Source organism: Triturus cristatus, chromosome 3_2, assembly GCF_964204655.1.
Source record: "Triturus cristatus chromosome 3_2, aTriCri1.1, whole genome shotgun sequence".
Lineage (NCBI taxonomy): Eukaryota > Metazoa > Chordata > Amphibia > Caudata > Salamandridae > Triturus > Triturus cristatus.
Window position 1 is genome coordinate 680,507,937 of NC_140584.1, and position 25,709 is coordinate 680,533,645.

At 43.7% G+C, this 25,709-nt stretch overlaps 1 protein-coding gene across 1 annotated transcript in view; it reads right to left on the reverse strand.

Annotated features, from left to right (window-relative positions):
• Positions 1–25,709, reverse strand: part of ITGAV (integrin subunit alpha V) — a 382,159-nt gene that overhangs the window by 92,912 nt on the left and 263,538 nt on the right. Inside the window, exons 17-18 of the mRNA XM_085648702.1 lie at positions 11,531–11,685; positions 7,637–7,774 (exon numbers count right to left, since the gene is read on the reverse strand). Of these exons, the coding sequence (XP_085504828.1) occupies positions 7,637–7,774; positions 11,531–11,685 (293 nt within the window). The remainder of the gene's footprint in view (positions 1–7,636; positions 7,775–11,530; positions 11,686–25,709) is intronic.

Genomic DNA, 25,709 nt, shown 5'->3' on the forward strand with positions numbered 1-25,709 from the left:
CCTTTATATCTAATATTTACTATACTATCTCAATACTCCCATTTGCGAGTAGTGGGAGCAAAGGAAGTTGGTGGTGCGGGTTCTATTAAATGTCACTTTTCTATGTTTATTGAATAATAATTTTTTTTGTGTTTTTTGAATTCTGGTCCAATCATGCATGTATAAGTCTTGGGCTCATAATATTTAATTTTGTTGTTTTTTCAGGTCCCCTGGGTGTTGTGACTTTTATGTGGGTGTCTGGAAAGGTCCTGATGAAGGTGGTTTGACTACTCTTCACATACCAACGAAACGCGCGTCGACCTTATGTTCAGGCCCGTTCTTTGAACATATTCATTCAATCTGGTCGCGGAGATTTCGTTATCTACATTCTCCCCCTTGTTCAGATGCAGTTTGTATGATGATTGTATGAGTTTGGATGTGTTTGAATGAGTTTTGTGAAATTGGTGTATTCATGTGTTTTTTCCAGGGGTCCTTTTCTTTGTGGAGCAATATATTATAAATGTTTTGTGTATTTGATGTAATAACAGCATTGATCTTTTATTGTGATGTATACATTTCAAAAAAAAGTTTTAAAGATGAAAAAAGAAGAAGGGGAAAAAATGAAATTTTATAAATGACAAAGAAATGAAATAATAAAAAAATGACAACCGAAGTATGATTGTTAAGTGTTTTTGAAGTGACTTCACTGATTATTGAGCCCAATAGCAATTTAGTCTTTTGGTTTATAGAAAAATAGGCCTCGAGGGAGCACTCTCAATGCTTCAGCTAAGTGGTGCCTTCCTAATGTGTGGGATGCTAAGGATTTGAGTCACATGGAGCAAATCTGGATAACCCTGGGTATGATGATTGCTAAACAAAACATAGCCTGTCTATGGGGGGCAGCATCCACACAACCTTTCAGAGACTGGAAAAGAGACATGGACTGGTGTATGGTGGCAGAGAGGGTAATTTATTAAAGCAGGGGCTGCCCCAAAAAGTAGTAAAAGATCTGAGGCAAATGGATCGTTCAAAGGGGGAGTCCATGTGCCAGCGCCACCGTAATGTCTTCGGAGGCTGAAATTACCAACTATACTGCATTTGATGTACTTCTGGGTGGGAGTGTATTTATAACATCAGGAATGGAGCTGTCCGAGGCTGGACTGCAGTGTGTGCTATTTCTATGTATGATTGTTGTGGTGCACTTATCTCGGCTTTGCTGTGTGCCTAATAAAAAGATGTTATAAAAAAATAAAAAGAACGTGTATGTGTACATCTGAATGTCAAAGATATGTGCGAAAAAAGTACATGATAATCTTAGTAGATATACGTAGTGTTATACATAGGTTTATTCTTTGTTGCTGACTTGTGTGTAGGACTTTATTTGTGTGGTGCACCTTGTTGAGTGCCTCACTCTTCTTCTGTACAGGTATTCAGTCAATGTGGTTGGGTTCAGTTTTGATTGCTTGTGAACTGATAATTATTTACTCTATATAGATGGAGTCTAGATGTTATATTCAAGAGTGGTTCACATATTATTTTGTTTTGTTGTGTCTGATCACTTTTTGGTCTCAATATGGACAGATACAATTTATTTATTTATTTATTTGTGTATTTTGTAGAGCGCTGCAGCTGCCCCAACGGGGCGTCCCGGCGCTGATAGATCATGGAACTAGAGGCTAGGCACTAAGGAGCATTATATGGGGAAAAGATTTCAGGGATTTTCGGAATGCTAATTCGGTTTGGCAGGCTCGTAATGCAACCGGAAGGTTGTTCCAACACCGAGTGGCACAGACCTCGAATGTTTTCCCGCCTGCGTGAGTACGTTTAAATCTGGGGGTTTCCAGCAGAAGTTGGGAATTAGAGCGTAGTGTCCTGGAGTTGACATACGGTTTCAGAGTGCTTCTTAGGTGGGCCGAGCCTTTGCCCTTGGAGGCCCGGAAAGCCAAGGTCATGGCCTTAAAAATACATCTCTTGGAAATGGGGAGCCAGTGGAGTTTACGGAGGTGTGGGGAGATGTGATGTCTGGCGGGAATTCTCTCCACCAGCCGAGCAGCAGCATTCTGGACAGTCTGAAGCTTGTGGCATAGGCCTGCTGTGATGCCAAGGTATAATGCGTTGGCATAGTCCAGGTGAGATATTATTAGGGCCTGTACCACAGTCTTACGGCAGTCCATCGGTAGGTAGTTGATGAGCCGTCTAATTGTCTTGATCTTAGCAAAGCAGGATGCTGCTACTGTTTGAACCTGGGCGTTAAAACTGAGATGATTATCCCAACGCACTCCCAGGTTTCTCACCGAGTCTTTAGGCGTGGGGGCATGGCTGAGATCATTCGGCCACCATAAATTAGAATCAAGAGGGGATGATGAATTAAAAAACAGAATCTCTGTCTTTCCGGCGTTAAGTCGGAGGGAATTGGAGTCCATCCAGCTAGAGATGTCTCTTAGACAGTTTTTCAGTGGGTCGAAGGCAGAGGCAGTAGGGGTATCAAAAGTAAAGAGTAACTGAATGTCATCCGCATAGGAGGTGGATTTAATCCCAGTTTGCGCAATCAGTTTAGCCAGGGGGGAAAAGTAAACGTTGAACAGGAGCGGGCTCAGGGAGGAGCCCTGAGGAACTCCCCATTTTAGTGGTCTAGCAGTGGAGGTGTAGGGAGGGGTGAATACCTGCTGAGTACGGTCACCCAGGTAAGAAGAGAGCCATCTCAGCACTGTACCGCCGAAGCCTAGGTCTCTCAGCCTTCTCAGCAAGATCTTATGAGAGACGGTGTCAAATGCTGCTGAGAGATCCAGCAGCACTAACACCGCCCTCGAGCCTCGATCCATCGTCCATCTCACGGAGTCAGCCATTTCAACAAGGGCCGACTCCGTGCTGTGGCCCGACCGAAAGCCATGCTGAGAGTCATGCAGGAGCCCATGGGATTCGATGTAGTTAGCAAGCTGGGCGTGCACCAGTTTTTCCAGGATCTTAGCTGGGGCAGGTAGGAGGGAGATGGGCCTGTAGTTACTAGGGTTATCTGGGTCAAGATCAGGTTTTTTAAGGATGGGGACTAGGGACGCATGTTTCCATTTTGCGGGAAAAACACCCGTTCTTATGGATTGGTTCCAGATATGGTTAAGAAATGGATTGAGCAGGGGTGCCAGTTTTTTGTATTGTTTGGCTGGCAGTGGGTCCTTGGGGGAGCCGGATTTACAATTGAGTAATTCTACCAGTGTGTCATCCTCAGAAATTGCTGCAAATTCTAGAAATGAGGGTGACTGTGGCGGATACATGGTAGATTCCTCAACCGACCCTTCACTACTGGTGATGGGAAAGGAGGAGTAAATAGCCTGGATTTTTTCCTCAAAGAATTGTGAAAGTTTATCACACAGAGATTGGGAGGCTGGATGAGTACGAGTCAGAATGCTGGGGTCCGTGAAGGATCTGACTATGTTGAAAATCTCCCTGGCGCCGTTACTGGCATGTTTAATTCTGGAAGCCAGGAAGTCCCTTTTATGATCCTCAATCATTCTGCGGTATTCTTTGAGAGCTGTTTTGTAGGTGTTTTTACTGTCGAGGGAATAGTTCTGCCTCCAGGAGCGTTCGAGGGCTTTGCATGCTGCCTTTTTCTGGCGAAGCAGGTCAGAATACCAGGGTGCGGAAGGTGTGGCCCGATAGGTTTTGATGGGTTTGAGAGGGGCCATAGCCTCTAGGGCTTGGCCTATCCAGGCATCAAAATGGTCAATACCACCATCCGGATCAGATAATGGGATGGGTAGAGAATTATTTTGGTATTTCTGGAACGTTTCAAGGGTGATACGACTCCAGTTTCTGCCTGATACTTTAGGGGCAACGGTAGGTCTGATAGAGCGGGAGATAACGATCTCAAAAGGGATGAGAAAGTGGTCTGACCAAATGACCGGGATGGGAGAGGCTACCAGAATGCTGGGTAGGTTGGAACAAATCAGGTCAAGGGTATGTCCCGCTTTGTGAGTGGGGGAATCTATTTTTTGCTCTAGATTGCAGGTCGCCAGTGAAGAGATAAAATTGTTGCTGTGCGAGCATGATTTATCGTTAACGTGGAGGTTAAAATCTCCTAGAGCAGTAAAGTTGGTGTAGCGCGTACTAAGCTGAATGATGTAATCCGCCAAGGCCGGCAGGTGGGAGAGGTTGGAATGGGGAGGGCGGTAAATAAGTATTCCAGAGCAGGAGGTGGACGAGGAGAAATGGATAGTAAAAGGTAGACCCTCTATGCAGTCAATAGGGTCGTATGTGGGAAAGGAAGCCGTCCATTTAGATTTATGGATTAAGGCAACTCCACCTCCCTGTTTACCGTTAGGTCTATTGGCGCAGGCGAGGCTGTAGCCGTCCGGTATGGCAAGGGTGATAGTGGGGTTAGTGGTCTCATTCAGCCAGGTTTCAGTTAAGAAAAGCAGATCCCAGTTGTTATCCTGGAGGGACTGCCAGATGTCGATAGCATGTTTGTTCAGAGACCTGCAGTTAATCAGTGCCGCTCTGAGGGTGAGAGAAAGGTCAGTTCCAAAAGAAGAAGCAGAGCAACGTGCGGGGGCCAGGCCATGAGTTGAGTCCAGAGAGGGTAGTGAGAACTGGCAGGTATCACATACATAAACGTGGTTCTGGGCGTTCGGGATAGACCAGAGGCAGGTGGGGCAAGGAGAGGGTCTCAGAGACAGCAACATGGGCCGAGAATGGAATATGGGGGTAGTGCTGGTGAATCGGGCAGGGGAACCGGCCCCGGTCGCGTCATGATCGCGGACGAGCGCAGACGAGCTTGCCTTAAGCGCGCCTTCGGCGCGCAATCGGCGCGCCCGCTGCGCTCGTCCGCTGCGCTTCCAGTTGATACACATGTATACAGTGAGGGGGCGTGGCCTCGAAGTGGGCGTGTCCCTGTAGCAGCGAGGACAATGGCGGGAGAAGTGGATCGGCGATTTCGGCCGTTTCCAGCGCTCGTTTGTAGATGCCGAGGGGTGCCTGTACACTGCGCTCGTGTGGCAGGGAGTGAAGGTGAGTGCAGGATAAAAGCGTAGATAAACAATTTTTAAAATGAGGAGCTGGGCAAAACACTAACTGCTCCCGGCTGTGCCTCAGGAGGTTCCGTAAGATACAGATACAATATGGATTCTACTACGGCAATTTCCTCTATGGAGATGCCAGTTCAAGATCCTCAACAGGGAAGGAGAGGACAGTCCAGCAATGGGGAGAGGGAGGCCCGGGGGCCAGCAATGGTGAGCGGGGGGACAGCAATGGCAAACAGGAGGGTGGGGGACAGCAACAGGGTACCGGGGGGCTGAAACAGGAAGCGAGAGAGTGGGATGGTATAGTAACTGGGAGTGGAAGGGGAAAAGCAGCACTTGACGGAGAAGCAAACAAGCAGTTCAGGGCAAGAAACACTCAAGGGGGAGTGCAACATGGAAGTGGGGAGAGGGAGCAGCACACAGGGAAGACAGAACAACAACATAGAGTGCGGCGGAGTGAAGGAAAAGTTTTACATAAGGGAGACTGGTGGAAAACACATACATTCTCATTAAGTGTTTAACCAAAAAAGAAAAATGTTGTCCACTAAGCATAAGCAGTAGAAGGACAAAATAAAGAGGATACGATCCAAGGGAGGGACAAACACAGAAGAGGAAGGCAAGCCCAAGTAAGGCAATGAATGACAGCAAGTTCATGAGAGGGACAATAAAGACAACCAATGGTAAGCAATGAGTGGGCTCTAAGTACACTGTTACTTCACATAGATCTTTTGCAACCAGTCACCTCCGTGCTGTCTGGTAGGCAATACCTAAAAAATAGTGCATTTTGCTAGTTTTGCCTTCGCTGTACATCTGATCTGAAATGTAAACAATGAATGTGTTTTGCACCCACAAACACCATTCCACTTTACAATGCAAACTAACAAATACATTAAATTGACACCGTTGTAACAGACATTACATTACCCTCATTCATAGGGTAACAAGCACGCCGCCATGTAGACATGGCTAAACAACAGTAAAGATGGTTAACACTCAAGTGGTTTAAGCTAAGTTACATAATGACGCTCTCGATTAGCAATCAAGAAGCATGAACAAAAGTGTTAACCTTCATTTCCAATATATTAAGCAGCACAATTTTCAGTCATAGATGAAAAATCTCTAGGAATCATCCTGCATGCAACAGTGGGATCAATTGTGTGGCTCAAAGAAGCTCCTTAGCAAATAACTGTCAAATCTGCCTTGAAAGACAGACCAGTTATTGATGGAAATGTAATCAAAGTTACGATTAATGTTCAAACCAGCTTTACATGCACGAGTTGCTTGGTAATAAAGAGCAGGCTGACAGGAAGGCTCTAGCCCACCTATCAGAGCAGTGCATGGGCTACATAGAAAACAGATATATTAATTCAAAGTGTAAATGCTTGTTCAAGCAAGGCTGAATACCTCAGGCACTTCATATTTATGATGCATAAATATACAGCTAATTGATATCTTAATTTTGCACAATGTTACCAGCAATTGCATATTTATTTGATGTGAAATGAAGATGGAAGAAGGATAGCTCAGTGAGTTCAGTGCATACAGCCTATAACTGATGTCACCTGCAGGCCAGACATTTGAACCCCTGCAGGATCAGTTCAGTCTTTCATTGCATTTACCAGAATTGTTGGATTGCCTAGTTCCTAGACCTATGTATCATGATTATAGAGCCTTACAAGGCCCATATCAGTGTTTTATAAGTTATTCAGGGCTCAGTGGTATTTAATCTACATCACCTTTAGGCTCAAGCAACCATCAGAGGATGAGGCTATCTCCTAATTTCATAATTATGCCTCAAACCAATCTGTTCTCTCCTCATCCACTTGCCAGTTTACTTAAAAGAATTCTGAATTACAAAAATATCTTTAACCCCAATGACAGTATATGGCACAGTCTGCTGCCATTCAGGCCCCACCATTGCCTCCCAACCAGGTAAGTCCAAGTCTGTCACTTCTTTGAACGGAATAGAAGAGGTCTGGGAGGATTGAGTAAGGAGGGTACATCTGCCTTGGATGTTCATTAGATTCACTTCTGATGAACTAGAAGGCAGATATAGGAAACTCGACCATAGACTAGCAGTCTCTGCTCCTGTCAGAACACAGACTTAGTAATGTAGGTGTCAGCCGGCTGCTGCACACCATTAGGAAAGATGGGCCCAGTCTAACACACAGATTCTTCTTCTCCTGTTTTTTACAACCTAAACTAGTGTTCGCTCTTCTTGTATCAACTTGAAAATGTGTCACACCATATAGGTTATTCTTTCTGCTTCTGAAAAGAGTATTCTTTCACCAGAAATATAGCAGCTATCGTGTTTCTAAACAATAGATACAAAGTTTATTGCAAGTATTTTTATTTGGTTATCAACATTTATCTATGAAAAAATCCTTAAAATACTTGCTTATTCTCATGATAAAAGTCATTACATATCAAACTCTTTTGCAGTGATTATTCTGGTACAGACAGACGGGAGGATAGGTCACGGTGATCAGCATTTGCTCTGGAGCCACATTACTGTCATTTCCCAGAAGGAGGAACATGAAATTCCAGCAAAGAATACGTGTAGCAAAGCACATTTTTGATCCAATAGAAAATTAAATCACAGTGAAGTCTTCAACAGAAAAGATAAAATAAATAGCAAACAGTACCTGTCGACTAATGTTAGCAGGAGTGAATTGGTTCAAAATAGGCTGCAGTCCTGTGGAGTCTGCCGCAGATTTGTAATCCAGCTGGTAGTCCATAAATATGTTTATCGGAGTAAGTTTATCTCTGAACTCTGAATCATCCTACATAAATCATAAGATGTATTACTAAAATACCATAAAATCACAATAGTCACATCAACGGACTAGAGTACAGCAACATTCAACCGATCCGCTCTAATTTACTTACAAAAGTTCCTGTCACAGGGCATGACCAAAAGTAATAGAAGCATTTGCTCATAAGATTGCAACCTCTAAGACATAGCTTGCCCTTCATACTCTTCTCTTGTGTTCTTTATCCACTACACCATGGTTACTTAAATTAATTTGCCTTCAAGAACCTCAGTTATCATTTCAGCTCTATCATCTTAAATACTTTTGAAAAAGAAAGTAATTTAACTATAAATTAGTTGAGCTAAGTATTCATTTATGGGTTTGAATGTACATTAAATACTTCAAGTATGCATTTATGGGAGCATATGCAAATTGATTTGAACTCAGCTCTGTATGTTTCAGATAGTGTGCATTGTACTGGGATTAACTATTGTGCATGACCTTAAATTTAGGCAGCATGTATTGATAAATGGCTTTTTAGAGTACATTTTATGTTGTGCTGCATAAATACTAATTGACTATGATTTTTTACATTCTGTGCACACCCCAGTTATTGATATATCAAGGCAGCATTTGAAGTGCTGCATTTTTAAAACTGTTGCATAAGTTTGTCAGTGTGCACATGGTCGCAGTAAGATATGAGTACTTAGTATAGTAATTAGTGTATTTCTATGTGCTTCTGAGCTATTTATGCTTGTGAGTTTTCTAGAAGAGCCAAAGAATGTCTCAAACTAGTTTATAAATGTTTGAATACAGTGCCATGCATAGTAAGTATAAACAAAGCTATTTAACCAATATTCAAGCGGTTAAATACTTCAATTGAGATAACATTACACAGGCCTGTGACAAAAATCAAGGTTGTCCTTTATCACCTCACTGCAACATACATTCTGTCAGACAGTAAGTCACAGTTAAGCCCGCACTGTGGTAATAAAAATCTAACAGTTTGCCTGTGGTAATGGCTGGTAAGAGTTTACTAGTACACTGGCTTTAAATAACATGCGTTTTTGGGCCATAATTATTTTTACTTTCTATATACATATTTACATGAGCAAGATGTTCTTTACTGTAAATTATTTTTAAAAAATTACAATGCTGAATTCAATTGCAGGACATTTAGCTTCCCTAAACAAATAAAAATGTTAAATTGATGGTAACCATAGCATTTCTCTCTCTTTCAGTGCAGGTAAAATAAAGTATTCAGAATGATAGCGCTGTTCTCAGAGCATTATTAATCAGCACACCCTACAAGCTCATCCTTGCAGGTCGATCCTTGATTCATGCATCTACCAATGAATCCTCCCCAGTGTGTGAAAATAAACAGTGTAAAAGCAAAACCCGTCAACAAAATGTTACACTGTCCCATAATGCCCTACTGGCGGTCACCAGTAGGTATTTATAGTTAGGACCTATTATCCATAGGAAATTCGTAACATTCTTTTTCCAATAACTTTGGCGCCGGATGACGAATCTTCGTGAAATTACAAAACTGGTGGGGCGCTCCGGTCAGCTCCTATCCTGAAAGTTTGGGGGTGATTTGTCAAGCGGGGCCGAGAAAAAAAGGGGGTCCCAAAACGTGTTTTCTCCATGTTATTTCCCATAGGAAATTTTGGAAGAAGCTACAGCTCGAACTGCTGAACGGAATTACACTAAATTTTGCAAAAAGGTAGCCCTTGGCTCAGAAAGAGACCTTTTTTTTTTAAATGGTGTACATCCGTTCAGTAGTTCTTGAGAAATTCCAAAAATAGAGGTCAAAAAGTCAATTTCCCATAGGAAACTTTAGACACAGTTATAGCAAAAACTGCTGAACAGAATTACACCAAATTTGGCAAAAAGGTACTGCTTGGCTCAGAAAGCGACCTTTAAAAAAATGGTGTAAATCCGTTCAGTAGTTTTTGAAAAATTAAGAAATAAAGATAGTAATATCTATGGCCGCGCTGGATCCGTGCACCCTCCCGATCACGAGCTTCTAGCACAACCGAGGCACAAGAAAACAGAAAAACAAATGCGCAAAACAGGAAAAGGGGGCAGGGTAGAAACACCCTGACCCCCTAGACCTGCTCACAGGGTCCCAGAAGCACCAAGGGCCAAAAAAAATATAATTTTTTTTAAATCACGGGATCTGCGGAGGATCCGCGGATCCGACCGAAATGAAAAAAAAAAAGCCCCCGGGTGGGCCAGTTGAAAAGAAAGTGTGGGGGAGCCCAACCCCCCCCCCCCCCACACTTGCCCCGGGGACTGCCACCTCCCCAAGGCTTGATGAAATAGGCGCCAACCCAGGGACCCTCAGGATTCAAGGGGACTAATCACCCAACTTAAAACGCGCCGCGGGGCGCGTTTGCACAGTGGTGAAGGGAGGGAGCGGGGCCTGAGGTGATATGTGTGCAAACACGCCCTGTGGCGCGTTTGAAGTTGGGAATTAATTCCTCTTCAATCCTGAGCGTCCCTGGGGGCAAACTAGCTCACCAGGTACCTCCAATAAGCGCCACAGAGCTGCATTGCAGAGGTGTAAAAAGGGGCATGGCCTCTGAACACCTCTCTGCAACACAGCTCCCTGGCGCATACTGGAGGTACATGCTGGGCTAGTTGGCCCCCAGGGACCCTCAGGATTGAAGAGGAATTAATTCCCCAAATGAATAGGAAAGGAGAACAGATTTTTGTCAAGTTTTGTCGGTAGCTCTTGGTCCAGTTTCAATTATTTAAACAGTAAATAATAGTTGCACGTTTGGACTTGATTATAGGCAACGCTTTGTGGTGTGGACAGTATATATGTGTGTTTTATATATGATGTGATGCTTGTTTATTCTTTTTGTGTGGCACTTGACCAAATGCAATTCATAAACAGCAGATTTTAGTCTTAGGTTTTAATTTACATTTCAGACTTATGTTGTTTGTCAAAGTAAAATAAGCTTTAATTTTAACAGAATGTGCAAATTGTTTTCAAGCAGCTCGTGAGCTGCTACTAGCTCTCCAGTGTAGCCCAGAATACTAAATTTGAAGCCTTTGCTTGGTTGAATTATTATACGCATAGCAAAGTTGAAAAGTGTGTATTCACGACACAAACGTGTGTATTTTCAGATATTATATGCTTATGTTTGGCGAACGATGGTTGAATATTCAAAATATATTTAAAGCCGATATTTGGATGAGAAATCATGTGTCAATGAAGCAATTCATTACTAATATTATACCTTGGTGGCAGGGGCATTGCAGCTACCGCTGTAAACGTATTACTCATGCAAAGGCATTCCAAATTAGCAATACTTTTTTTCACATTACTGCTGGAAGCTCCGCCTGATGCACGGAGGTGGTCACTGCTGCTAATTTTGCATATGGTGGCCACTAATGTAATCTTCTCTGAAATGATAACAACTACAACAACAATGATATTAGTAGCTGGGGATGATTTTATTTGTGCATAAGTAGCTCTTATTACAGAAAAGGTCAGAGACCTGTGTGTTAGATACTCTGTAAATGTTATGCTAGGGGTGTCCAGCATAAGAAGAGCAGTGTCACATCCATTGCAGGTTATCAAAATAATCACTAAGTATGTAAACTGGTTCTCTTTAGATGCATTGTATGTACATACATTTTGTGGTTGTCCTGAAACTCCAGCATTCGTGGACCTACAGTGGATACCACTGAGCAAGGCATTGTTTACATCTATTACATACACAATACAACAGTTGTCATGAAATGGTTACATGCATTCATTTTTATTCTTACCCGCAAATATGCATCAAGCTCTTCACATTGTATGGAGCCTCCATTTTGTATGGTCATGTTCTTGGAATGCACAGACAGTCTGTTGTGGAGAAACAGCGCTCTTCTGATGGCTCCTTTTTGTTTCAGTTTATCGAGCAGTAACTCCACTTGGAAAGCTACCAAATTTACAGTAGGACAATTAACAAACCAACGTTTCAAACTGTACATAAGATATACAAATCTTTCATGTCAGACAATGCAACAAATATTTTCCAAACAGGATTCTTATGTCTCCAAAACCTTCTACCTAGCAACAATGTGGCATAAGAGTAGTCACAGAAATTTATTTTCTAGGCAAAACATTTTAGCCAGAATTCAACTTACCTCTAACTGCACAACATTTATCTTCTTTAAAGTACCACGTTATGCTAGAGTATCTCCAGACAACAGTCTAGTCTTCAAAATGACATTACGAAATGTCATTATTGAACTTTCTCTAAATGATTAGGAGCAGACATTCTGATGTTGGTCCTTTCTGTATCTATTGCTCACTAGTGATCTTCAATACACTAAGCCCGACGCGTGTCACAGACTTTACACTATGAGACCGAGTCCATGTCTAGGGAGGTGCGGGCATATTTGCCCATACATTTCAAAAACGTTTTAGTCTACCTCCTTAAACCAAGTACACATTCACAACTATGGCTCATTCCATCTGGTACCCAAGCATTAGCAGACTGATCAAAGACACAAACCAAACAGTGGGTTAGGAGCGTCACAACTGTGTGAGACTCAGCATAATCACCCTTTACCTCGTCACTGTCAGTACAATATTGTTACACTGTTCCTTTCACCAACCCAAGATCATTTGTATGTTGTTGTTGATTATAGTCTAAAGAAGACTTATAGCTATAATTAGTTTAGTGTAAAGTGCTTTGTTGCCTAATGAACGATTGGAGCAACGCTATATAACACTTAAAAAATAAATATGAGATCTACTAAAACAGTGATGAATCTTCGGCTCGCAAAACTCAGACTGACCATGTGTTACAAAAACAACATTGTTAGTGGGGTTGCTTACCCCAAGAGGCAGCTCTGGAATGCAAACATGCATCTGTAGAACCATTAGACTAAGATACCTGAAAGAAAAGCTCCAATATGAAATCCTATTTTGGAATCAGAGTAAAGGAAAATCAGAGCACTCATACATTCGGCTTCTACATGGCCACCCATGAAATTACCAACCCGCTGGTGAATTTGGCAAGACGAAACTCAAGTAATTAGAGAGCAATACAACAATCCACCGCATGGGCACAAAACTAGCGACCATGAAACAAAAGCACAAAGCACCATATAAAATAATGGAAAGTACATCTTATGTATAACAGGCAGATTCAAACTGGTCAGTCCTTGGAGATATCTAACATCGCAGTGAAAGCACAAACATGAAATATCTGTAGATGACACAACAATTAGATTTAAACTTCCACAGGTCCAGATCAGTAGATGAAATAGATTGTACAGATAACACAAAACAAAGATGCGAATGGCAGGCAACCAAACCAAAACATGACAAAGGGATCTCAGAAAAAGGCTATGCACTTCAGGAAGAAGCCAAGACAAAATGGATAAGGCTGAACATATTATTCCAAGAGATACCATCCTGAAGGTCTGCAAAGACCGAATGCTAAAACCTGATGCACTCCTGGTTGAGACAACAACTTGTCGGAGAGAATAAAGAAAATTAATGCTGTGATGCCAGCAGAATACCACCAGGTTGTTATCAACACAAGTACAGGAAATGCGACCTCTCAAAGTCAATGTCTTGTTCTTTTGGGTCAATTCGTTAAAATTGCATATTACTTACTAAGGTAACAACTCTTAATGTCTGTGTACCAAACACGTCCTCCGAGACAATCAAGAAAATGATCTTTGTATATGGCATACAATTAAACCTAGGTCCACTAACAAAAGAATGTCAGATCAAATGGGATAGTAGAACAGAATAGGACTGTAAATGCACTCTAACAGCATCTCTCACAGAGGTTCTATGCCACTATTCAACAGACCAAGCCCTGGAATCTGAAAATATCCAGGGGTTGACATTCCAACACCACATGACCCTATGCTGGAACCACTTCAGTCGGAAAGCAGCTCATCTCCATGTTGGGCTCAAACACTGAGCAGAGAAAGGGAAATTGTTGATCTCATGGAACATACTTAAGGGACAGATGCAACATGGCATGCCAATGAGCCATTGTAACAAGTGCCTCTGCCAAATATTTTAATGACCAACCCATACACCACTGTGTAAAAGCAGGGTTTGACTGATAGACTGACAACTTAATATTTCATCAATGTCCAGCAGTCATCAGCTACTACCATACAATTAAAAGAGGAATATACTCCAGGCGTCACTTACATAAAGGAGAAAAAAAACTTGAAAGATGGTCCCGCACCTCAGAAGGGACACATCTTAAAGATCATGTTTAAAGTCCTTAAGCATCTGGTAGAAAAAAGAGGAAGACCAAGCACTGGCAAAGCAAATAGGTCACGCCTATGTGAGAGCTATTGGCTTTGCCAATGTTTTTTAGCCATGTTGTACAGAAGCGTGTCTGCTGTTCAGCATGGCTAAATGTTAGTGGTGTGGAGCAGAGTGGAGTAGAAGAGAGGAGAGTATTGTGGAGTAGAGGAGAGTGGCATGGAATGGAGTTGCAGAGTGTCGTGGAATGGAGTAGAGTGGCATATAGTAGAGCAGAGTGGAGTGGAGCGGAGGAGAGTGGACTAGAAGAGAGCGGCACAGAGTGATGAAGAGTGGAATTGTGTGGATTAGAGTGGAATGGCATACAGTTGTGTATACTGGAGTGGAGTGGCATAGAGTAGCATTGAGTAGATTGGTAAAGAGTAGAGTGGCACAGAGTAGAGTGGAATTGAGTGGAGCAGAGTGGCTTTGAGAGAATTAGAGAGGCATAGAGACGATAGGAGTGGCGTGGAGTGGTGTAGAGTGGCATGGCGTAGAATAGAGGGACACAGAGTGGCATAGAGTGGGATGTAGTACAGTGGTGCAGAGTAGAGTGGCGTAGAGTGGTGTGACATAGAGTACAGTGGAGTGGCATTGAGTGGAGTGGCACAGAGCGATGTGGAGTGAAGTGGTTTAGAGTGGCTCAGTGTGGCATACAGTGGAGTGGCACAGAGTGGAGTAGAATGACATGGCGTAGAGTAGAGTGGCACTGAGCAGAGTGGCAAGGAGATGAGTGGCAAATATTGGTGTAGAATAGAGTGGTGTAGAGAGGTGTTGTGTGGAGTGGAGCAGCTTTAAGTGGCATGGAGTAGTACAGTTGTGGGTTTAAGTAACTAAAGAATAATGGTGTAGAACAGAGTGGTGTAGAGAGGGACGGAGTGGGGTGGGGTGGAACATAGTGGCGTGGTGTAGTGTGGAGTGGTGAAGCTTTAAGTGGCACATATAGTAGTACATTTGTGGGTTTAAGTAACTAAAGAGTCATTAGAGATAGCAGATAGGGTGAAAGCAATTTAAATAAGAAGCTGTATGCCTGTTTACAAGCATGTTGCATGTCCAGGAATAATACCCAAATGCCTATACAAAAATTATAAGTAGTGCATTGGAAAAAGATGAGCTAGAAAAAAAAAAGATGAAGGACACATACTTGGTCAATGCTCCGCAGAGGAACTAACACAAGAAAACAAGGGAAGCTTACGGGAGCTAAGCAATCAAAAGACTGCGAATGAGAGTGACAAAGAAAACAACTAATGGTATGCTGTATGTGGGTTGTATGCCCATTGAATTGTAAACAATACGTCTTGCAGCATGGCGCATGTGCTGTGTAGGCGAGACCCAAACTCTGCATGTACCCAATCTAAAAATTGAACAGGATAGTGTTCTCAAATTTATGAGTTTAGCACAAAAAGGCTGTGGATCAGAAACTATGTCAATATAGTGTCGAGGACTCCAACAACTGCCTAAATGTTCAGAATTTTAACAAATGGCACAATCAGTTAGAATCATGCACATCAAAGCACTCCACAGTGGTGCAACTATGAGCCATGTATGTATGTACATATGTATGAGGTATCTGTACAATACAAACCTAACCAAAAGATAGTGAGTCTTTGTACAGTGTCAAAGATAAAGATATAATCAACAAGTATTTGAAGTGGTAGTTGTATTCTGGGAGCAGAATTTGTATTGTTATTGCATTGTGATGTAGTGTTATTTAAAGAGGTTGTTTTCATCTCTTTCCTAAATCGGAGATGGGTTGAAGTGGCCCTGATGGATACAGTGATTCTACCCCACTCTGTGCACCACTGCACTCTTCGCCACTGCACTCTACACCACTCCGCAACACTGCACTCTTTGCCACTATTCCATTCCACTCTACCTTACACCACTGCACTCTTCGCCACTTCACTCTACTCTCAAACAACCTACTCTATGCCACTGCACTTTATGCCACTCTACGTCATTGAACTCTACCACACTGCACTCTACATCACTTTACTCAAAACCAATACACTTCACGTCACTGCACGCTATTACAATCTACTCTGCACCACTGCACTTTATGCCACTAAACTCTACCACACTGCACTCTATACCATAGCACTTGGTCACTTTACTCTACATCGCTGCACTCTACTCTGCAGCACTACACACTCTGCCACTGAACTCTATGCCACTGCATTCTGAACCACTTTACTCTATGTCACTGCACTGTACTCTGTACCACTCTACTGCACTCTACACCAATGCACACCACGCTACTCTAATCTACTGTGCACTTCTGCACTCTACACCACTCAAGTTTAGGCCAATCCACTCTTAAAGACTGCACTCTATGCCACTAGTCTATACCACTCCAGTCTACCCTGCACCAATCCACTCTACACCACTTCACTCTACTCTGAAACGATCTACTCTATGCCACTGCAATCTCTGCCACTTCACTCTACGCCACTGTACTCAACTGCAATCAAGGTTGTGCCACTCTACACTACACCACTGTAGTTAATGCCACTGCGCTCTACACTGCACCACTATACTCTACCCTGTACCACTCCATTCAGACACACTCTATTCTCTGCCACTGTACTCTATGCTATGTCACTGTACTCTAAACCACCACACTCTATGCCAATGCACTCTACACCAGTTACTGAAAACCAATGCACCCTACGCCAACTACTTTTCACCATGTTACACCACTATACTCTACAACATTCTACTCTATGCCATTGCACTCTACGTCACTCTATTCTACTTCGCACCCTGTACTTTACATCACTGCTCTCTGCACCACTCTAATCTGCAACACTCAACTACCCTGCATTCTGACACTATACTCTGCATGACTGGACTCTATGCCACTGCACTACACTCAGCTCTACGCCACTGCACTCTACACCTCGGCACTCTACCCTGCATCACTTCCCTCTATGCCCCTCTGCACCGGTCTACTCCACTCAGCACCACTGCAATCTACTCTGCACCACTCTTATCTATGCCACTGCACTCTACGTCAATGCATTGTACACCACGTTTCTCGAAACCGATGCACTCTACGCCACTGCACTCTATGTCAATTTACTCTGCACCACTGTACTTTACACCACTTCCCTCTAGGCCACTCTACTCCACTCTGACGCTCTACTCCATTACACTCCGCTCCCTGAAACACTCAGCTCCACTCTGTGCCACTCAACAGCACTCTACTCCACTTTATGACATTCTACGACACTTCTCCACTCTATGGGCTCTACGCAACTCCCTCTATAGTACTTTACTCCACTCTATTCTATGACACTACTCCACTCTATGACAGTCTACTCTGCTGTACACCATTCTACACAACACCCTCTACATCAGTCCACTCTGTTCTACACCACTCCACAACACTTTACTCAACTTTGACACTGTGCTCCTCACTAAGCCACTCAACTCTACGCCCTTCCACTCCATGATGCTCTACTCCCTCCATGACACTCCACAACAATGTACGCTACTCCATGGTAGTCCACTTCACTTCGCTTCACGCCACTCAACTCTACTGTACATCACTCTACGCAACTCAAAAGCATTCCACTCTACTCCACTTTAAAACACTCCACACCACTCTCCTTTACCCCATTACCTTTTAGCCATGCTGAACAGTTGCCACTCTGGTGTATATCATTGCAAAATATATTGGCAAATCCAATAGCTCTTACATATGCGAGATCTACTAGCTTTGCCAATGCTTGTTACTATTTAGTGGCTGGTCTCAATTGGAGTCAGCAGGTAATTACTATCAGTCTATGCAGAGGGTGATCGTGTATGGTTTTTTAGCACTCTTTCTACTCTCCATACCGTATTTCATTGACTTGCTCTTTTGCCTTTCTTACATAACACTTTTTACATCTAAAAATGTGGTCAAGTTACCACTGATTGTAACTTCACCATACCTTTATTTGTACCAGTACTGGGTCGGACCCATTAACTATTTTTTGAAGAAATGTAATGTGAGGGTAATTCCTTGTGTGTCATAATACCCTTATACTCCCCGATGTTTTGGGAATACCTTTTTGCCTTGCCTTACATTGCCCTTTTCAGTCGCCTGATCACAAAATGTGGACAGTCCTGGTAAGTTGCGCTCGTATCCATGTGATACAGGAGGCATGTGAGCTCAAGCGACAGTGAATGGCTGCCGTGCTAACAATGCTGTGAACGTCTTGCATTGCTGCACCCAAGCGGCACCCTCATTCTCTTTAAAATTACCTATATTTTGGGTGATATTTTTGTTAATTGTTGCATCATCTTTTCCAGGTGACCTCCTCCTCCCTCTCTTCATTCGACCTCCCGGTTGGTTTTCCGTGATGCATCCTTCCTTCCAGTAATTGTCACATCTGTATCCGGAGGCTTCTCCCTGGCTTCACTCCAGCTGGAGTTTGGTCCAATGATGCAAGATAGCACTGAATTTCTGTCTTTTCTATCTTGCTGAATAACATTATCTTCCAGAGGTGATTAGATTAGTTTATTGGTGCGTAATCCCCATCCTTCAAAGAGGGGAAAAATATTAAAAACATTGGAAGGTACCGTTTTCAGCACGTGTTCCAGTGCAGATAACGCCCATCAATGTCGTGCCTGCTGCACAGCCTCTGGTCGTTTTGAGACTGTAAACTCCAGGGGGACGTTCAGTGTACATCACAAGACTGGACTGTCCATGATGGGACCAAGTAAATGGCCAGGAGCCCTTTCAAGTCTATCAGATCCAGCAGGGGGCACAGGTTTTACTCCTAGGGAGGGAGTGTTGTCTACGGCGGCCATCGGAGGTTCTCGCTTCTAGACACTGCATGATTTTTCCTGAAATCCCAGCTTCTTGTCAGGAAAGTTCCTGTTTCCTTTAGTCACCTCTTCCAGAGGTGAGGACGCTAATGTTTTATCGTATTAGTCCTGCCGAATGAAAAGCGTATAGGCCATGAATGATTGAACAGAGACAATATTTTGAATGTTAGCCATTATAAGGAACTGCTCCAGCTTGAGGCTTACAGCAATATTGAAAAATGCTTCAGCTGTGGTTAACATCTTATTTAAAGCCACAGTTCAAGCATACTCAATGAAAAAAGCAATGCACTCCTCAGCAAGAACGTAATCAGGTTTTTCAGGTTTTTAATGTCTTTATTTCGATGATAAAATCATAAAAGACAATTTAAACAAGTATTTAAAAATAGTATCAAAATCTTCACATTATACAAATTCATGCTGGAAGAATAAAAAATCAATTTGTTTATCAAGTATACAATCAGTCTAAAAAAATACAATTAAAAAAATTATTAAACCATTATTGGGACAAGATATTGGATATAGCTGATCATAAAGATTGATTTAAACATATACAGATAAACACTATACACATTGTACTTTATGATCCAGAGACAATTAAGTTCCTCCTAGCTCTGATTGCCCATGCCCAGCCTAAGTACTTAGCCAAGCATATCACAATAAAATCAGAGGTGTTTGTTTTTAGAGCCCAAATAGCATCCGAGGATTTTTTACATGTCATACGTTTAAAAATGGGTTTTAGCCATTTTAAGCGGGGTTCTCTGTATTGAGGACAGGCAAACAAAAAGTGACCCTCGGTTTCCTTACATCCGGGGCAGCGACTACAAGAGTTGGTGGAGCTATTGCCCCAAGATGAGGTAAAGGAGTTTAGGGGTAGTGAGCCCACTCGGAATTGGTGGTATAATTTTTTATCCATTGACCTGGGGATAAGGTCCCAGTATGCCTCCCGGGCTGGATCCATTTTAAAACTTAAAAAACGCCCCGTCAAATTGTCAGAACTGGAGGCATGTGCCAAGGGAAGGCGAGTTGAGGCCCAAAATAAACCCTTAAATTCCTTTTTCGGTGGAAAGTTGTTCGTACCTGGCGAGACCCACAAATGGCTCAAGCCCATATCATGCAGGCTCCTTTTCACCGAGCGAAGCCATGGGATTCGCTCCGATCCCCACATGGCCTTTACCTCGGTTAGCTCTTTTGCAAAAAGGGCCAAATCCTCCGAAGTCCATATGCGCCTCCAAGTGGACACTACTCTGTATCTTGCCATGTCCGATATTGGGAGGCAGCCCATGTCGTGGCAAAGTGGAATCTGTGGGGTTGATTGGGGCAGCCCTACCAGATTACGAAGAAACCTACACTGTATCCTATACAAACTCGAGAGGTCCATAAAACCCCATAACTCTGCCCCATAAAGTGTCGCAGCATTAATTTTAACATCATAGATTTGAAGGGCGGGGACAACCCTTTTAGTGATTGATTTCTTTTGCTCACGCAAAAGACAACCAGTCAATTGGGCAAGTTTTAGCTGTTGGGTCACTATTTGTTGTTTCCAAGACAGTCGGCAATCCAGAGTGACCCCCAGGTACGTCATCGTATCAACTTGTTCCAGGTTAACCCTGTTAAGTTGTACACTACTACGTATTGGTTTTTTCCTGGAGAAAACCATAAACTTGGTTTTCCCCACATTTATCTGAAGGTCGTTCTGTTTACAATATTCCTCAAAGTGATTTAAAGCCGACTGCAAACCTCCCCTAGTCTTAGAAAGGAGAAGGGTGTCGTCCGCAAAGATCAACATTGGGAATTTAGTCCCCGCCAAGGACGGTGCGTCAGTATTAATAAGACCGAAGAATTTCACTACCTGATCTATAAAGAGTAAGAAGAGGGTGGGGGCGAGAACGCACCCCTGACGGACTCCCCGTGAAACCGGAAATGAGTCAGTATATTGTCCTTGTAACCCCCATCTTACCCTGGCAAAGTTATCTTCGTGTAGTCTGATAATCATCTCCACCAGTTCTCCCGGCATTCCTAGGTCCCTTAGTACCTGCCATAATTTTCCCCTCGGCACCAAATCAAAAGCTGATTTCAAATCTATGAAAGCAGCAAAGATGGTGCCGCCCCCCAGTATAACGACCTTCCAGAAAATCATGCAGAACCTCAGAACCTGGTCAATGGTACTTATACCAGATCTAAAGCCCGCCTGTAGCGGGGACAGTATTCCTTCTAGTTCAATCCACCCTTGGACCCTCGCCAGAATCATACGGGCAAAAACTTTCTGAAAGCAGTCGATTAGGCTGATAGGGCGATAGTTCCCTGGGTTCGATCTATCACCCTTTTTGTGTATAGGGAGGATCTCCGCCCCCTTCCAAGTTCTGGGTATATGGGCACCTCTCGCTATAGTGTTAGATATGCTGGTTAAATAGGGAACCCAAAGGCCTAGGTTTTGCTTAAATAGGTCTGCTGGGATTTGATCTAACCCAGGAGCTTTCCCTCTCTTGATTAGGCCTATTGCATGCTCCGTTTCCGCTTCTGTAAAGGACATAGTCACGTTGCCAGGGGGTATTGCCGGTAGCAGATTAGATGCAGACGTAGGGTCAACAACTACTGTACAAAATTGGGAGGAGTAATAATTTATCCAGACTTCCGGAGATACGTTGTTAGACGGGATACGGAATTCACCGTCTTTTCCACATTTAACGATATCCCAGAATTTGGTCTGGTTGTTAGATTTACTAGCGTCCAAAAGGTCTGCCCAAAAGTCGTCTTCCCATTCCCTCATTGCCTCCCATTGGACTCTTTTGTACCTTTGTCTGGCCTCTTTTATTGCACTTGAGTCTCTGGATTTAACTTTCTCTATTAGGTGACTATGCGCCTCTCTACACTCTCTATTATACCATTTTGCTCTTGGAGCATTCTGGTGCCCGTTGCTAGGCTTACAAGGTTTTGAGAGAATAGTTTTAAGCTCAGAGAAGCATTTGTCATGTATACCCATAATCTTGTCTAAATCACCCTGACCCCTCTCAACAACAGCAAACCTCACTTTATTTAAAGAATTAGTCACCACATTTTCAATGTTGGCCTGTATCATTGCATCATTTGATATGATTGACCATTTCAGTCTCCTGCGGTCATTTGATACGGTTACAACCCCTTGCCCCCTTGGATCTGGTTCCACTAGTCTTTTCATGCCATACGTTTTAACTTTCAGGGACAATGGGTTGTGGTCGCTTTCCGGACGCAATACAATTTCCATATCGACAATTAGACTCCAATATTCCATTTTTATGAGGATGTAGTCAATACGACTTTTCCTCGCACCATTGTCAAAAGTTGGATTGGCTCCAATGTCCGATTTGGTGCGTCCGTTTGCGGCCCTTAGTCCCCAAGTAAGGCAGAAAGCAGTCCAATTCAGGGCAGCCTCCGTTGCTTTGACTGGCTGTTTATTGGAAAGTTCGGGGATTTTCCAGGTCGCATCTTCTTCAAACCCCCAGTTATCTTCCGGCAGGTACAGTGGTTCAATTGTGCAATTAATATCACCCGCTATTATAATAAATGAGCCTTTATTCCAACCCATTAATAATGTGTCTAGGGCGCCTATCAGCTTGGGGCCACGGCCGCCAGGGAGGCCTCTAGAGTATATGTTAATAATAAGCATTTCCTGCCCCCCAACTTCCCTCAGCCTTATAGCCAATATGTCGGGATTATCCACATACAGTTCAGAAACTGAAAAACACCAGGCCTGCTTTACCCAGGTGATCAGACCCCCTGACGCCCGCCCTTTAGTACCTTTTATAGCTGGTTTAAAAAAATTTATGTATCCAGCCATATAAGACGGAGATGTGGCCCATGTTTCTTGCAGGAGGACAACCTCATGTTTACCTATAAAGGCCAACCAATCCTCAGAAATCATACGGGTCTTAACTCCAGCAACATTCCAAGATACCATATGTGAAATTAAAGAGTTTACCTCTACATGGTTATTGCTAACATTGGGGGGGGAATGGGAGCTCGGTAAGCTGTCATTTGTTAGACTAATCACAACTATATTGGAGGTGGAAGCCTCTTCCTCACTTTGCCCCCTCAGCATACTAGTGTTGTTATGGAAAAGGGACTGTTGCTCCTTTGCTAGTTCCGAAGTGGGGTTAAATGGGATATGCGCTCCCTCCCCCTTCCCTATAGCTGTGTTCGGTAACTGGGTCGGTGTGCATAGTCAGTCAACCCATTCTAGATCTGACAGTGCCTCGAAATGATTGAAAAGGGGAGGGTAGTATTGTGGGTGATGGATTATGGGCTCCCGGGACATTCCCCCTTTAAGTTTCCAATGATTGGGGCCCATTTGATTAATTGGGTACATATGTGGGTAGAAGTAACCAAGGTGTAAGGTCTGTACATCACCCAAATGGGCAAATCTAGCTTTCCTTTGGATTCTTTCCACCACCCACGGGTCTCTAAATGAAACTAAAATACAGTCCCCTTCCAGATCTTTTTCGCCCTTGCCTACCCATTCTACTCTCCTTACAAAGAGGATTTCGGTGGGAGATGACGGGGGCAAAGGGCGATGTTTGTTTAGCCAGAAGATGACCTTATTCCGCAGATCCCCTTGTGATTCTTTAATACCTTCTCTTAGGGGGGCCACTCCGGTTAGAACGATGGTGTATTGTGACGTTTCGGGAGGTAGATTTACTCTGGGTGGCTGTCGTGAGTTTCTGTTGTCTGTCCTCGGATTCCTATCTTGGAGAGTGGATTTCCTCTCCCTACCCGTTATGGAAGTCTGTGCTGGAGTGTTATTAGGTAGATTTACTACGCCATTTGCTGGAGGTTTTTTCCCCTGCATGTTGTTAGTTGCCACTGGGCATTTAGCCTTTGGTGTTTCTTTAGTAAGGGCTCTGCAAACAATAGTCGATGTAGTAGCTGTGGTTTTTGCTCCTGTTAGTGGTTTTTTAATAATAATAGTAGAAGGTGTCCCTACGGGGATAGTTGTGGTTGACCCCCCTTCTTGGTTAGCACCCCCTTTAGGGCCCCTTGCCTTAAAACTAGTAGTCGTTAAGTTTTGCAAGAGGTCCATGTTAATATTGACCGCTGCTTCCAGGACATCTATTTTAGCGGACAATATCCTGGTATTTTCTAAGATCGGATGCAATAAGGTTTTAATCATTGCTTCTATTTTTACCAACAGGACATCGTCACTGCTATAACATGTTGGGCATAGATTAGAAGACCCTGAATGGACCAATGAAGGACAGTACACTATTGGGGGTTCTTGTATGGTCTGGGAATGAGAGGAGCTATTAACATGATCTATTTTAGGTTGTTTTTGTACAATTTCTCCCGTTGAGCTTGGGGCGTGCTTTCTTTTCCGTGGAACCTGATTGGTAAGTACTGGAGGCAAAGCAGGCATGCTGGATAAGGTTAGAGGGTAAAGTTGGGGGGTTCTGGACAGGCTACTCTCGTCGTCCTTCGTATTTTGGCTATCCTCTTCTAAACAGGTCAGGTTATTATCAGATTTTGGTTCAAAGTTATCATTAGACATGGATGTTGGATCTCCGTCCCCATCTACATGAGCTATCGCTTCAATCTCTGAAGTAGAGATACAATTAAATGCAGCATTAGTTAAAGGGCTTTTAACACGGGCCAGGGCACCAATAGATGAGCGTTTCCCAGTAACTAAGTCCAGGGACAATCTATGCTCGGCTAGTTCTATTTCTTTTTCTAGTATCCCTGTGGCTCGGGTGAAAAAAGCGTCAAGGGGGCCTGAGACAACACCCTTAGAGGTTTGAATATGCACTAGGCGCTGTTTACCCGATCTTAGGGCCATAGTTGAAAATTAGTAAAGGTGCCACAATATAACGCAAAATGTAGTATGCGGTGTAACGAGACGGTGAATGTACAAAGAACCAAGACTCTAGGCCCAACCCAACCTCGTCCGACCCCGGACGGCCACAGACGGTCCCGCCCTTGTCCCGGGCTTCTCCCGGCGCCCTCCCGCGCGCTCCCGCGCAGCGGAAATGTTACCTTTCCTTTATGAGAGATCTAAGGACCCCAAGGGGGCGGGGCCGGCAGGGAGAGGAGCCCAGCTGGTAACGGGCGCGCGGGGACTCCTGGTCCGTGGAGTCCTCCGCTCTACCCTCGCAGCCCTGCCGGTTGGAAGAAGCCCTTTGGAGTATTGCAGCCGCTGTGTTACCGCGAAGCGGGACCCGCGAAGCGGGTCCGGCGAGAAGGGGCGGTACACAGCGGTCGGAGTCAGCGGTAGGTGGCTGTGGTAGCAGTTACAGGTTGCCCAATATTGATAGGAGAAATCCACCTGATGTGAGGCTCGACTGCCTTTTAACTTTACCGGCGATTGGGGGCGGGGCCGGCAGGGAGAGGAGCCCAGCTGGTAACGGGCGCGCGGGGACTCCTGGTCCGTGGAGTCCTCCGCTCTACCCTCGCAGCCCTGCCGGTTGGAAGAAGCCCTTTGGAGTATTGCAGCCGCTGTGTTACCGCGAAGCGGGACCCGCGAAGCGGGTCCGGCGAGAAGGGGCGGTACACAGCGGTCGGAGTCAGCGGTAGGTGGCTGTGGTAGCAGTTACAGGTTGCCCAATATTGATAGGAGAAATCTAACTCCCAACAAAGTTCTCCCCCACAACAGGAAATTCAGAAAAGAATAGATGAGTTTAATGAAAACATGTGCTTAAAGTAAAAATGCTTTTTAATACTCTATTCACAATTATTTGACTGAGAAATCAGAGACGAAATTTAAAAAACGAATACATAGAAATTCACAAAGGACAGTTAGAAACCTAAAGAAACAGACATTTGAGAAGCTTCCACAGGTTTCTTTTACTAGGTCTAGCAATAAAGTAGCTGATCCGGACTAAATGTTTATAACAAAAAAAT